This window comes from Cajanus cajan, chromosome 10, assembly GCF_000230855.2.
Source record: "Cajanus cajan strain Asha chromosome 10, NIPB_CcT2T_4, whole genome shotgun sequence".
Taxonomy (NCBI): Eukaryota; Viridiplantae; Streptophyta; class Magnoliopsida; order Fabales; family Fabaceae; genus Cajanus; species Cajanus cajan.
In genome coordinates, this window is record NC_138526.1 from 19789568 (window position 1) to 19805866 (window position 16299).

Below are 16299 nucleotides of genomic sequence, written 5' to 3' on the forward strand. Positions count from 1 at the left end.
CCGTACAATTTGTGGATGTTTTAGGTGAGGAAGATCTGGCTATGAGTGACATCCAGAATGTCAATAGTTGAGTTGTGGGTATGCTATGATGTTGTGACATCAGAGCAGAGGATTTATAGGACATGGATTTTTATATGTATTTGGAGTTATACTTATTCTTTTGAAAATAATTTATAAACTCTCATGTTTTATTTTCAACTATTTTGAATATTGAAAAATATTTATGAAGGTTTCATGTGGACCCTTTTATCAATGTTGAAAATTTTATTTCTTTATTTATTTATATTATTACAATATATGTGTTGAGGGTAGTAAGGGTGTCACATGAATAAATAGAGATTGATTGGGAGAGAATTAATTTAAATATTACAAACAAGACTAGAAAGTTGTTATTAAATTTATAGATAAAACTCTAGAGTTATGACTTATTGTTTGTGATCCCCCAAAGATGAAATTCATAAATTAATAAGTATTTTCACCATTATACTTATGAAATTGTTAACAATCCTATGGTTCTAAGAAGATAACAATATTTATCTTAAGAAAAATCCAAATTGATCATGAGAATTTTATTCTAAAAATAAAGCATATGTGCACAAAAGAAAATTAAATAATTAACTCAATTAGAAATTTTGAAAATAGTTTCACCATGCCAATTTTGCAATAATTCAATTATTTTAAGGTTTCATTACTTAAAAAAGTTTAATCATGCAACTTTCAATTAACTAAGACAATACTTAAAAACATTAAAATAATATGACAATTTAACAAGAAGAAATTCAATTTACCCACAAGTTACTCACATTTAATTTCATGCATAAACACATATACAATGGATAAAATTGCTTTATAACATGCAATTAAAATTTCAAATCACTCAGTTTACACATATCAATCAAAATTTTCACAAACTATCACAACAGGTTCTCTGTCGATTTTCCATAGGAACCCACAAGAATCTCAGATCATATATTTACAACCAAAAACATACAATTGAACATACATTCAAACAATTCATATCATTTGAAACGTCTATGAAGAACAAGAGACAAAACACAAACACATTTTGGAAAAAAAAAAACATAGAGAGGCATACAACAAACATAGGATAAGGGTCAATCCCACTACCGAATTTACAAATCCACACCTAGAATGAGGTTTCTCACTGTCTCCTTATCTTGTTAAACAACAAAAAAGATGGATGACATGATTATGGGTGGTTTCCTTCTTATTATTGATCTTTGAGTGTAAAAAGAATAGCGCATACGTAAAATAGAAAAATGCGTATCAAAACTTTCCTTTTAAAAATTTAACCTTCCCTTAACTCTCTTATAGTTAAAACACCTAACCTTAATTACTAATTCTCTTCCCTATTAATTAATTAAAATAAAATATTTAATTAAATCCTTTAATAAAACACCTTATATTATAATTCAAAGTATATCAAATAATTAAATAAATATTAAACAACTCTTATTAATAAAATAAAAATTTCAAAGTTATTAATAAAATACTTATATTATATTTTATAAAAAATGGGGTGTTACATATCCCATCATCAAAATTCAAAAATTGATTATCAATCGATAAAATCACAGATTAAAAGCCTAAAATCACTCTATTAGGTCATAAGTTACATAAATTCAAATGTTCATTTCGTCTCCTCATACAAACACCAAAATGCATTCTTTTAGGATTCTCACAGAAACTCATGGCAACATAAGATTCACAATTATCAAATCAAATACCAAATTAAATATATATACATAACAATAACATCAAATAGAACACCAAAGAATCACAAAGAATATGAAGACACATTTTTGGAAAAATTCCCCACATACAAAAAAAACAACAGGGACAAAATTGTGGGTCAATCATAATACCTAACATACATCTCACACCTAGAATGAGATCCTTACCTCGATGAAAGCTAGACGAAGGGTGCGAATCTCCAAAATAATCTCTAACAATCTCTGATTAATTTAAAATACTAATGTATTTTATATTATGTTATTATTTGATCCATTAGAAATACATTATATTATATTATATGATATAATAAAATAATATAATATTATCTTCTTCAACTAGCTCTTGTATATCAAATTTATAGTATTGTCAAAAATTTTATCGAGTTAATATCTTATATCTTATCCTATTTATATGAATTTTTTATTTATATCTTTCATTATCCTATTATGTATGGTGAAGGAGTTTTTAATATTTAATATTTTAATTAAGATGTGAAAATTTAACTTTGAGACATTAGTATTGAAAAAATGTATCAACAAGTCATTAATATCAGTGTTATCTAATCTAATCTTTTTAAATAAAATATTAAGTATAAGTTTTGTAGATAAAAAAAATATACTTGAAAATAGGAAGAAAGTACTTATTACAATTGATCAGTTATGTTTTTTTATTGAAATTAATCATCAATATAAAATTGATAAATATTTTATATTAATAACATTATTATAAAAAATATGCATAGAGAAATGACCTATGGAATTTTACAAAATGTGTAAGGTATATAAGGTTAAAAGAAATTTTAATAAAAAAATATAATATAAAAATAATTATTTTCATCATCATACAAAAGTGTATGATATATTATATTATATAATGCATAATATGTAAATAAGTTATAAATCAACTTTGACTGCACATTAAAAAGGAGTTTCCTACCTAAATAGTCAACTTCATAGTGATTAACCCTAGCTGACTCCAAATGCGATGAAATATGAATCTGTGTACTACAAATTTTCCAACTGGGATTTTTTGAGTCAATAGTGGAGGGTTATTGGTTTAAGTAAAATAGTGGGAACATATTTATTAAAATGACATTGTTAAATATTTTACAAAGCACGATAATTACATATCAAAAAATTTAATGTTTTAGATAATGTTATATGTGTACGCTTAAGAGAACTGTACCTTACCATAATAGCAATAATGGATAAAGTCTATATATCAAATTCAAAGGATCATATTTAAGCTTTTATCAACTTAATCTTGATTTTTTAGCAATTTGAATAAAAAGAGATTGATTGAGAGATTATTAATTTATGTATTACAAACAAGACTAGAAAGTTGTTATTAAAATTTATAGATTAAAATCCTAGAATTGTGACTTTTTCATGATCCCCAAAGATAAAACTCATAAATTAATAAGTATTGTCACTAATTATACTTATCAAATTGTTAACAATCTTATGGTTATTTATCTTAAAAAAAACCAAAATGATAATGAGAGTTTTATTCTAAAAATAAGCATACGCACATATAAACAAATTAAATAATTAACTCAATAAAAATTATGAAAATAGTTTGATCATGCCAATTTTGCAATAATTCAATTATCTTAATGTTTTGTTAATTAAATAAGTTTGATCATGCAACTTTCAATTAATTAAAATAAGAATTAGAAACATTAAAAATAATACGATAATATAACAAGAAAAAATTCATGAATTCATCATTGGGAGTTCTCAAGAAACAATTACATTACAACTCTAAAATAAGAGGACTAGTGACATATGTTACTAGAACCTATTAAAAAAGGAAAAGAATTAACCACAATTGAATGAATCCTTTTATGAGGATTTAACCTTTAACTCCTTACAAAACCTACATAACAAATACAAGAGAAAAGAACTAGAGAAAACTAGATAGCAACGGGAGAATTACAATGTGTTTGAAGATCTCTATTTATAACCAACAAAATCTATGACAGATTTAAACTATTTTTGAGTACATAAAACCTCAAACCCCACTACTAAACCAATCTCAATGGTTCCCAAACCATATGCTTTAGAAGATTATATCATATTTTTGAAAGTACAAAAAGAAAAGCCTTTAAAAATATTAAAATATCATAAACAAAATCACAAATGGTGAGCATTAGACACAAGGGATAGTGGAGAGGGTCGAATTTTGAAGGCCTTGCGACGATTTAGACGCTGAGAAAGGGGTTTTTCCCTTATAACCATGCTTTCAGCAAACTCAGCCTTTGTGCCACCTTTCTTTAACATAGAGTTCCTTATTGCTGTTTTGAGAAGAACGACATTGCCAGCACTCACATTGCTAGAACTGTGGTTTGGTGTTAGTGGCGGTTTCCTTTCACCTTTAGGACTTAAGCTTCTGTGGTTGGAGCACCTAAAGGCCAAGGGATGAATTGAAGGTGAACATATACATGTCTTCACCTCAGGATATGAGTCTTCCATATTTAACTTCTTCATATGTAACTTTAAAAGGTATCTTCTTTGCCTTCTTGTCGTACAATCATTCTTGCAACCATCCATTGTTGTTATACTATATTCTTTTGATCGATATATGTTTGATGATGATAGAGGAAAATTACTCTCTTCAACCACTGTATAGAATGTGAACTATGAATCTGTGATAATGCTTCTTCTTTGCATTTTATATATTTTTATTTGGATAGTGCATCTTGTTATTAGAATTACGCGTTTTACTTTTTTTTGTTTTTTAATATAGATAATGTTCATGCACAACTTCAGGTGCATAAATCCTAATCTCAATCTTTTGGAACTTCTATAAAACAACCATAATCTTTAAGAAACAACCTTAAATCTTTATACTAACAGATAATTTATACGATTAATAAAAGGGTAATCTCATTTGTACAATTTTTTTTGGAATAAAATAATTTATATTGTAATATAATATTGTTGGTATTTATTGATAATGTAATTAAAATATTAAAATTTAATTCATAAATAATTATGATATATAAAAACTGAATTAGAAAAGAAGTTTAAAAAATTTCTCACATAACACAGAAGTTCATGTTTAATAGTAGGGATCGATAATTTATATTGTAGCACACTTTTTTTTTTTTTTTAAATATTGAAATTTAAATCATAATTATTTACGATAAATAAAAATTGAATTAGAGGAGGAGTTAAGAGAGTTCAAAAAAAATCTTTTCATTGAAGAAAAACACTCAAAAACACTCTTGCACAAGATAAAATTCATGTTCTATTAGAGTTTGATTATTTTAAAATTGTGCTTAATATATAAAGATTGATTTTTAAACATATAAATTATGTATTTTTTTTAATGACAACATATAAATCATATTTTAGATTTATGATAAATATATTATATGATAGCATAATCTTATTTTTATTTATTGATAATTTAATTAAAATATTAAAATTTAATTTATAAATAATTATTATACATAAAAATAAAATTAGATAAGAAGTTTAAAAAATTCCTAAAATCTTTCTTGTCAAAGAAAAGCCCTTAAAAACACTTTTATGCAACATAAAGGTTGGTGTTTCATAATAGATGTTCATAATTTATATTGTAACATTATTAATAATTTATTTTAAAATATTAAAATTTAAATCATAAATATTTGTGCTAAAGGAAAAATTGAATTAGAGAATAGGTTAAAAGAATCCTAACAAATCTTTTCATTGAAGAAAACTACCTAAAAATGCTCTTGTGCAATATACAATTCATGTTTTATAGGGTTTGATTATTTTAAAATTATTAAAATATAATTCACAAATAAATATTATTTAATTTAATTTTTACTTAACATAATTATTTATGAATTAAATTTTAATATTTTTAAAATAAATTATCAATAAATAAAAATAATATTATATTATAATATATATTTTTGAAATATAATTTATACATTTAAAAATATATATATATTTATTCAAATTTTAAATATAATTTCTTATATATTCAAACATAATATTTATTTATACATAATTTATTATAAATTTTAATTACATATAATAAATATTTAGTCTGTACAATCTATTTGGATAACAAATTAAAATAATCCTATAAATCCTACTATCAAAAAATATAGTCTTTTAAAATATTGTCACCTAAGATGGTCGTTTGCAAATAATATATAGTGGTTAATATTTTTTAAAAACTTATCATTATTTCAGTAAAAAAATTATCATTATTTATAACTTATTTAAAATTTAAAAGATAAATTATAAATAGTTAAATTTTTATTAGTCAATATAAAAATTTAAATGCCAATATTTTTTTATTTGATCTTATTATCCATTTTAAAAACTACACACAAACACAAACCATACACATGTGTACGGATATTTTAATCAAACACGGTAAAATATATGAATTAAATTAAAATACAGTTTAATGTAAAAAGAAAATGTACTATCATATAAATCATGTAAAATTATACATATAAATTTATTGAATTTATTAATAATCATTTTTAAAATCAGAATCCAGATAGTTTTTAATTAGTTAAAATATAAACATCTTAACACTAGCAAGTTTTTATTTGTATTTTCTAAAAACATATGTATAGCATATTATTTAAATTTTCTAGTTTTTATATAAAAATATTTAAAAGTTATTAATATGATAGACTAGAAATTTTAGCTTCAACCTTAAAGGGTTGTTTGAACAAAATAAGATAAAGTTTACATTAGATAGGTGGTTTGTTGGAGCCTCCACTTATTTATTTCGATAAATGAAAATTATTTTTTAAGGAAGTGTTTGGTATAGAATAATTTTTTTTTATGTATAAAATTATAATTTTTGAAAATTATAAATTTTGAGAATTATGATTTTTAAAAATCATAAAAATTTGTTTGATTGATCATAAATATTTTTAGATATATTTTTAAATGTTACTTGGAAATCAAGAATTTTTATTATATCAATAAGCAAATAAAATTAACATAATATTTTTACTAATGTTTTAAAAGTCAGATGAGTCATTAAATCTATCTACTAGGTAAAAGGTTAAATTGATAAGCCACTAATTGAATTACATGATTCATCTCTATTAAATTCTTTTAAAAATTTATATTATATATATTTAATATTTATAAATTTTAATAAAACCTATATAACATCTTAAAGAATTTCCTAAAAAATTATAATCAATAAAATATTGACAAAATAATCAAATTATAGAGTGATTAAATTACATAAATTAATATATAATTAAATATACAATTTTATATTAAAGCATACTATAAATTATTATTTAAGTTAAATGTAAAACAATAAAAATTTTACTATTAAAAAATTAATTAAAAAAAGCATAGGATAATAGTAAATTAAGTTATCAATTTAAATTATCTATATATATATATATATATATATATATTATATTATGTAAGTTAAATGAATATCAATGGTAGTTAGTTACCTTCTCAGCTACTCAAAACACCTGAATTCATTTCTTATGCCACTCAAAATTGTTGTAATCTTTTTTTTTTTTATTTTTTGAAATCCTTTCTAATATGAAAAATTGAAAACAACTTGTACTCAATTAAACAAAGCCTCCATTTAAAATGCATTGGGCAGTGTGTTAGCAATGCTGCAATCAAGGTCGAAAATTTGAAAAATTTAGACGACTTTCAAGATTTTTATCACATTAAAATTTTATTTTTATTTTAAAAGATTAATTTTTTTTACATTTTTTATGGAAATAATCATTCTCTATATATTAAATACGAATTTTTATATTATATGAGAGTATGTTTAAAAAAAAATTTCAACAAGAAAGTTTGTAGGAGTCTATATAACTTCTTACCTGATTTAATTTTTATCTCATAATTATTTATTAATTAAATATTAATATTTTAAAATAAAGTATCAATAAATGAAAATTAATTTTTGATAATAAAAATTATTTATCATAAATCTAAAATATAATTTATAGGTTTAAAAATATTTATATATGCTTATTTTAAATATAATTTATATATTTAAAAATAATATTTTTATATATAATTCATTATAAATTTTAGTTAAATTATTATAATAACATTTCCTAGAAATACTATTTTTTAAATAACAAACCAAACATAATAAGAATTACAAATCATGAGAATCATGATTTCTAAAACCCATTTGATTACTTATAAAATTTCTTGGGAATATATAGATTCTCATATTTGGTTAAAATATTAATATATTTTTTTACAGAAATATATATGTTTGGTTACAAAAATATGAATGTATACATTTTTTATATATAAATATTTTTTTATAAAAGATATTTAACTTAAAATAGTAATCAGCAATTTATATATAATTAAACTATACATAAAATACGCAGTAAATCAAAGTATAAAATATATTTATATGATTTATCATAGTAAAAAAAAAGTTAAATTAACAATCAAAATAATAACTAAAATTAAAATATATGTAAACTAGAAGATAATAATAAAGAACATATATAATATTATTTTGCTTAAATAATTTGTTAAATTTAGAAGGTAAAAATCATATTAAGATATTAGCAACGCAATTTTATAATTTGTAAGTTTTAAATAATTTTAAAAATACCATCGTTGAATCTTGAATGGTTTTAATAATAACAAATCTTTAGTTTTAAATGTTGGAAGATTAATCAATAATTTCTAACATATCTTTTCAAGTGTTTCAGTTTAAATTTATTATATCTTCTAAGGTAAACTCTTAAAAAGGACACTTAGAAGCAAAGACAACTACCATTGGTTATCTTCGTTCCTTGGTCAAAGTGCTCAAGATTTATGCATTAAGGATCTTTAAGTATTAACATCTTATCTTAGGAAAAGATATCTTGAGGAACCCGAATCATAATTTATCTAATAAAGCCTCCAAAATAGCGAATCTCAATTCAAGCCTATCTTCTCAAAAGATTAGCATTGATCACCTTGTTTAGAAGGTTACTTAGAAGCATCATCAGAAGACAACATCAAAAGCTCACATCCTTTGATGTTTTTGCTGACTAGACTTGTTTAAAAGTACACATCTTTGTCAACTTTGCTTCATCCTTAAGCGAGCTTCAACGAATACATTCTAAAGCATATAAAACAAGACCCATTATCAAGAAAGCAAGAACATTGAAAGTTATCAATATCTAAGGTAGATAAAGTTGTAATTACTTGCTTTATGCTATGTGATTCAAAGCTCTCACCATACACATTTGTAATATGATATGTTATAGAAAGAGTGAGAATACTTCCTTAGTGGAAGCTCTTATCCTAAGAGAGTTACATAGAAACCTTTAACAATTGTTAATGTTTCTCAAATGTGTAAACACATTTGAGTGCCAGTTCTCGGATTTGGTGCGTAGAGCAAAAGAAAGGGTAGAAAAGTTGCAACCAATTTGTTATGGTTTGAATCATAGCTATGGGCTATGAGGATGGTTTACTCAACATGTGTTTAGGGTTACTTTGTGACACCCTCTACCCCGAAATATATATGAAACATATTCTTGGTTTAAATAAAATCTTTATAATTAAAACAATAAATCTATTAACATAAGAGTAGAGGATTCACATTCGTATACATCAAATATAGTCAAATGCGGAATTTATAGCAAAATGAATCTTTTCCAAAACAGAATAAACAATAAGGAATCCTAAACTAAATCTAGTTATGCCCCGATGTCACATATCCTATCAGAGTATGCCCAACTGAAGCCTAAGCCTGATGGAAGCACTTGGTGAAGAATTGATGTTCATCCAAGTTTCCATGCTTAGGACCGAATATGCTCTTGAGATAACACCTTCAAAGACACTTTGAAGCTCCACGAAGCAACTTCAATGGAGGAGAAGCCTTGAAGAGGTTCGGTTTTCCTTAGCTTGCATAGGAAGCTTGAGGAACCAAGTCAAAGGTTGAAGAACCTTTGAGAGAAACCTTAGAGAGAGAGTTCATTACCGTTTTGGGGACTCTTGAGTGAGAGAGAAATCTGATTTCTATTCTCAAAATGTTCAAAAGTGAGTACAAGTGAAGGAATTACAAATATATAGGGAGAGGTAGCTTCTAGGAGAAGCTAACCTTAACCATGGTTCACTAGGAACCATGGTAAGGTTTAGCTAACCTTCCACGATTTAGAAAGCTTGTAGGAGAAGCTAACCTTGACCATGGTTCACTTAAGAACCATGGTAAGGTCAGCCTAACCTACAAAGGTTTAGAAACTTGGAAGGCAAGCTTCAATCCTTGAAGAAGAGACAAGCAATTTTCAGCCAAAGCTAAAGGAGAAGGCTAGGCGGCCTTGGCTCCAATTTGCTCCATGAATTATTTTGAAAATTCTTGATTTGGTTTAGTTAGGTTCATCATATAATGATGAGACCTAGCTAAATCAAATCTATGAAAAATTAGGAGCAAAATGAGTCCAATATGCAAAATTTTGCCTAGGCCCAGTTCTGGCCCAATTACTAGTCACACCCTCAAGTATTGCTAAATCCTACCCCTTTTTCCCTACTGAAAAAATACAAAATGAGTGTATCAACTAGGGAGGTTAAATGGAGTTAAAATCTCCAAGTAGCCTACCCTCAAATCAATATACAAACACTAGAAAAAGCAAGTAAAGTTCCTCACAAATACAAAGGCAAAAATAACCTATACAAAAGACTATGTAAAAACTATACAATATACACAAGTAGAACTAGGCCTTCTCTTTATGATTGAGTAGTCCAAGTGAAGAATACCTTGGGCTTGGAAAGCCCACTAGTCTTCAAGAGGTCCAATTCTTCTTGGATTCTTCTAGCCATAGCTCTAGTGACTGGGCCTTTGGCCCATGGTCTATCATCCCCTCTCTCTTGAGAAGGATTTGTCCTCAAATCTGTAGGTTCATCTTCCTCATCATAACCTGCAAAGGGAATAAGATCACTTACATTAAAAGTGTTTCTTACTCCATAATCACTAGGAAGATCTAACCTGTAGGCATTATCATTGATTCTTTGGAGGACTTGAAAGGGACCATCTCCTCTTGGATTAAGTTTAGACTTCCTTTGAGAAGGAAACCTTTCCTTTCTCAAATGAAGCCAAACCCAATCTCCTTCCTCAAAGATGAGGTTTTTCTTTCCTTTGCTTCTTTCCAAAGCAGTTCTTTCATTTTGTTGTTGTATATGAGTTTTAACCTTCTCATGTAATTTCTTAACAAATTCAGCCCTAGATGCCCCTTCTTTATGAAAGTAGTGAGAAGAATCTGGTAGGGGTATTAGGTCCAAAGGAGTAAGAGGGTTAAAACCATACACAACCTCAAAAGGTGAGATTTTGGTAGTGTTATGGACTATCCTGTTATAAGCAAATTCGATATGGGGCAAGTACTCATCCCAAGACTTATGGTTACCCTTAAGGACTGCCCTTAACATTATAGATAGGGATCTATTAACTACTTCTGTTTGCCCATCAGTTTGTGGGTGACAAGTAGTAGAGAAAAGCAGTTTAGTTCCTAGCCTACTCCAAAGGGTTTTCCAGAAATGGCTAAGGAACTTGGTATCCCTATCTGAAACAATGGTTTTGGGTAGACCATGAAGTCTAACCACTTCCTTGAAGAAGAGTCTTGCTATGTTGCTTGCATCATCTATTTTGTGGCAGGGTATAAAGTGGGCCATTTTGCTAAATCTGTCCACTACCACAAAAATAGAATCCATGCCTCTCTGGGTCTTGGGCAAGCCCAAAATAAAGTCCATACTGATATCAACCCATGGAGAGTTAGCAACAGGTAAGGGTGTATAGGAGCCATGAGGCATTACTTTAGACTTTGCTTGTAAACAAGCTATACATCTAGAGCAAAACCTCTCAACATCCCTTCTCATATGGGGCCAATAGAATTTTTCTTTTAGAAAGCTTAGAGTCTTTTCAACTCCAAAGTGCCCCATGAGACCACCCTCATGACTTTCTTTTACAAGGAGTTTTCTTATAGATCCTTGGGGTATACAAATCCTTCCTTCTTTATACAAGTACCCCTCAGAAATATAGAAACCTCCTTGAGGTTTTTCTAGGCATTGGGTATAATTATCATTAAATTCGAGATCATTAGTATACAATTCTTTAATGTGATTAAATACCAAGATTTGAGATCCAAGGGAGACTAACAAATTGTGTCTCCTAGAAAGGGCATCAGCCACAACATTATTTTTCCCTTTCTTGTATTTAATCACATATGAGAATTGTTCTAAGAACTCTACCCACTTAGCATGCCTTTTATTTAGTTTGCCTTGGCCCCTCAAATATTTAAGTGACTCATGGTCACTATGAATGACAAACTCTTTGGGAATAAGGTAGTGTTCCCAAGTTTGAAGGGCCCTAACCAAAGCATAAAGCTATTTGTCATAGGTAGGGTAGTTAAGGGAGGCACCTTTGAGTTTTTCACTGAAATAAGCAATTGGGTGCCCACCCTGTAACAAAACCGCCCCTATGCCAACTCCAGAGGCATCACATTCTAACTCAAAAGTTTTTGAAAAATCAGGTAGAGCCAGAAGTGGTGCATGGGTAAGCTTATCCTTTAAGGTTAGAAAGGCATTTTCTTGTTTCTCTCCCCATATAAACTCCACATTTTTCTTGACTAACTCATTTAATGGGGAGGCAAGTGTGGAGAAATTAGGAACAAACCTCCTATAGAAGCTTGCCAAACCATGGAAGCTCCTAATATCTCCAACACTTTTAGGAGTGGACCATTCTTGGATGGCCTTGATTTTCTCGGGGTCCACATGAACCCCTTTTTTGCTAATGATAAAACCTAGAAATACAACACTATCTACACAAAAAGTACATTTCTCTAGATTACCAAAAAGTTGATTTTTCCTAAGAATATTGAAAACTTGCCTTAAGTGTCCTATGTGATCACTTAGGCACCTACTATATATGAGAATATCATCAAAATAAACTTCAACAAATTTACCTATACAATCCCTTAGAACATGATGATTCATGAGACGCATAAAGGTACTAGGAGTATTGGTGAGTCCAAAAGGCATCACCAACCATTCATACAATCCAAACTTGGTCTTGAAAGCAGTTTTCCATTCATCACCCTCTTTAATTCTTATTTGATTATAACCACTTTTAAGATCAACTTTAGAAAATATGATGGCTCCATGAAGCTCATCTAACATGTCATCAAGTCTAGGGATAGGATGTCTATACTTCACAGTGATGTTGTTGATGGCTCTACTATCACAACACATTCTCCACTTGCCATCCTTTTTAGGAACCAACAACACTGGAACAGCACAAGGACTTAAGCTCTTTCGAACCCAGCCCTTCTCCAATAACTCTTGGACCTGAGACTCTATTTCTTTTGTTTCTTGGGGGTTGGTCCTATAGGCAGGCCTATTAGGTAGGCTAGCCCCAGGCACCAAATCAATTTGATGTTCTATTCCTCGTGAAGGAGGAAGGCCCATTGGACCCTCGGGAGGAAATAAATCATCAAATTCTTTTAAAAGAGCTTTTACCCCCTTAGGTAAAGTCTCATGTCCACTAGATGTGGCAGTGTAAGAAAGGGTTCCTTTACAGAGAAGGATGTAAGAGGGTTGTTGAGTCAAGAAGATTTGTTTAGAAATTTCATTCTCTTGAGCAACAACCTCTAGGGAGGGAACTCCTTTCTCCCTAGATTCCTCTCTATCCTTAGTTTTCACGGACTTTTTTTTTCTCTATTTTCCTCTTTTTTTTAAAACCTTTTTTCACTGTCTCTTTTGAGTTTCATTTGTGCTTGATCCTCTGCCACCTGTTGAGGAGTAAGAGGATGAAGCACAAATTTCTTTTCTTTATGTGTAAAGGTAATCTCATTAGTAAGGCCATTATGCATGGTTTTCTTATCAAATTGCCATGGCCTTCCTAATAAGACATGACAAGCTTCCATTGGTACTACATCACATAGCACCTCATCTTCATAATTCCCAATGGAAAGCTTGACCTTTACTTGTTGGTCAACTACTAGGTCACCATCCTCATTAATCCAATGGAGTTGATAAGGTTTAGGATGTGGACTAGTAGTTAAACTCAACTTCTCAACCAGCCTAGTGCTACAACAATTGCACCATGAGCCACTATCAACAATGAGAGAACATGCATTGTTTTAAACTTTGCATCTAGTATGAAAGATGTTCTCTCTTTGTGATAGAGTACCACTAGGTTGGTTGTTGAGGAGTCTCCTAATCATTAAGAGCTCCCCCTCATAAGGAAAAGTAGACTTTACACCTTCCTCTTGTTCACTTGCTTCTTCCTCACTATTACTAGAGGAAGTAGTAGCCTCATCTTGGCTACTATAAATGTCATGCTCCCTCATGATCACGACCTTCTTTGTGGGGCATTGGGAGGCAATGTGGCCTCTCCCTAAACTTTTAAAGCATTTAATATCACTAGTCCTAGAACTAGTGTGTGTAGTGTCTTTCCCTTTTCCCTTATATTTTTCTGTTGCTAGACTCTTGGAGGGTTCAAAAGTTTTCTTTTTCTCAAAAGTTTTTCCCTCCTTCTTGGAATCTTTCTTTAGAAATGAAGAGTGGGAGCTATCTTTTTTTATAAGATTTTCTCATTCTTTGTTGTTCTACCCTTTCACAAAGTTGGACCAAGTCATTTAGGTCCCTGTAGGGTAGTAGCTCCACTTGGTTTCTTATTTCTAAATTAAGACCACTCAAGAATCTAGCTACATTTGTAGCTTCCTCTTCCCTAATGCATGCCCTCATCATTAAAAGCTCTATTTGTTGCCTGTACTGTTCTACAGACATGTCTCTTTGTTGGAGCCTTTGGAGCTTATTCATAAGCTCCCTCCCATAGTAGGTGGGAATGTGCCTCCTTCTCAAAGCACTTTTGAGATCATTCCAATATTGAATTGGAGGATCATTGTGGAGGCGTCTCTCTCTCTCTAGAGCTGTCCACCAATACATGGCATGCCCTTGGAAGCTAAGGGTAGCCAGAGGGACTTTTCTCTCTTCACTTACCCTGTGGCAAGCAAAGAGTTGCTCAACCTTCATTTCCCAATCTAAATATAACTCCACATCATCTTTGCCAAAGAATTGTGGGAGGTCAACTTTGACTTCCCTTGGCCTTGTGGTCCTCCTAGGAGTATGTTGGTAGTGATCCCCTTGATTCATGCTTTCATTAGGGGATGTATATTGGGAATGTGAGCTCCTACTTTTTTTTCTATGTTTTCTGATGTCTTCTTTCAATTTTTCTTCCTCTTGTCTTAAAATTCTCAATTCTTCCTCAAGGTAAGCAAGTTGTCCTTCTCTTTCAATTTTTTCTTTTTCTCTTTGAATGGACTCTTGCTTTTTCCATAGTTTAAGTGATTTGAGCTCTTTAGTGATATATGAAAGACTTTTTGGAGAGCCATCACTTTCACTATTGGAGGAATTTTGAGACATTTTAACACAAAAGATTTTTCCACACAAAAATAGTTTTTATGAAAAGAAGATTTTTGAAGTGCTTTAGACTTTGCACTTGGAGGTCTAAGAGTACAAATTGAACTTTGGAGGGAGGTGAGCTACTAAAGAGCCACTTAATAACCAAGGCTCTTCAAGTAAAAATCTCTAAACCCCCTTGTACTTTTGTCTTGCACAAAGCAATTTCACAAAGATCTTTTCTCAAAGAAAAATATCAAACAAGTGCCTAAAGTGTACAATTATATGATGCTTGAAAACATAAATGACAAGAAAACATAAATTGCTTGAAAACTTAAATTGCTGAAAACATAAATTGCTTAAAACATAAATTGCTTGAAAACTTAAAGACAAGAAAACATAAACTAGGCGTGGAAAGCAATTTAAACCTAAGTGAGAGCTTGAAAGGCACCAAAGACCTTCAAGGACCACTCTCACAAGTACTACACGGTTTTACTATGAGAACTCTTAAGGAGAGATGGAGATACACCAAAGGCACTTCAAGACACTCCCTAATAAAGGCCTTGTACAAAAATGAAAAATCAAAAATTACAAGAAAGATGAAATTCAAATTTTCTTCAAATGAAATGCAAATTTACACTCCAAATGAAATGTAAATTCACAATCAAATGAAATTAGTGGCTGCACTAAGAGTTTTAGAAACCAAAATTCAGCCACTAATTTTAGTGACAATATTAGTGACGGATTTGGTATTGAAAATTTTTGAAGACAAATTTCCGTCACTAAATTTGTTACTAAATCCTTCCCAAAAATTTTCACAAACAATTTTGCTCCTTCTTGCTCTAATCCAGCCACCAAGCTGCAGCCTCACAAGGTGTTTCACTCCTATTTTTAGAATCAACCTTGACTTTGGTCACTTCTAGGTGTTTTCAAGAGTCTTGCCACCAAGAGAGAACAAGCTCCCTAAACAACCACCAAAGCCTTCAAGTTGACTTCCTTTGACTTGGCCTCCTACACCTTTTAAGAAGCACTCAACCACCTTCAAGAATGGAGTATTAGTGTAAAAGCTGAAAATGCACAATTTAGAATGGCTACACCAAATGGTAGAATGAAATGAGACAAACTAGAAGGAGTTTCACAAAAATGACAAGCAACAATTAAGGCTAATTTGGAAAGCTAGCACACAAAA

At 29.4% G+C, this 16299-nt stretch overlaps 1 protein-coding gene across 1 annotated transcript; it reads right to left on the reverse strand.

Moving 5' to 3' along the window:
* Positions 1-3890: 3890 nt before the first annotated feature.
* LOC109819295 (uncharacterized) lies at positions 3891-4307 on the reverse strand. The gene has a single exon (XM_020384983.2). It carries the CDS (start codon positions 4305-4307, stop codon positions 3891-3893), a length of 417 nt encoding a protein of 138 aa, XP_020240572.2.
* Between the last annotated feature and the right edge of the window lie 11992 nt (positions 4308-16299).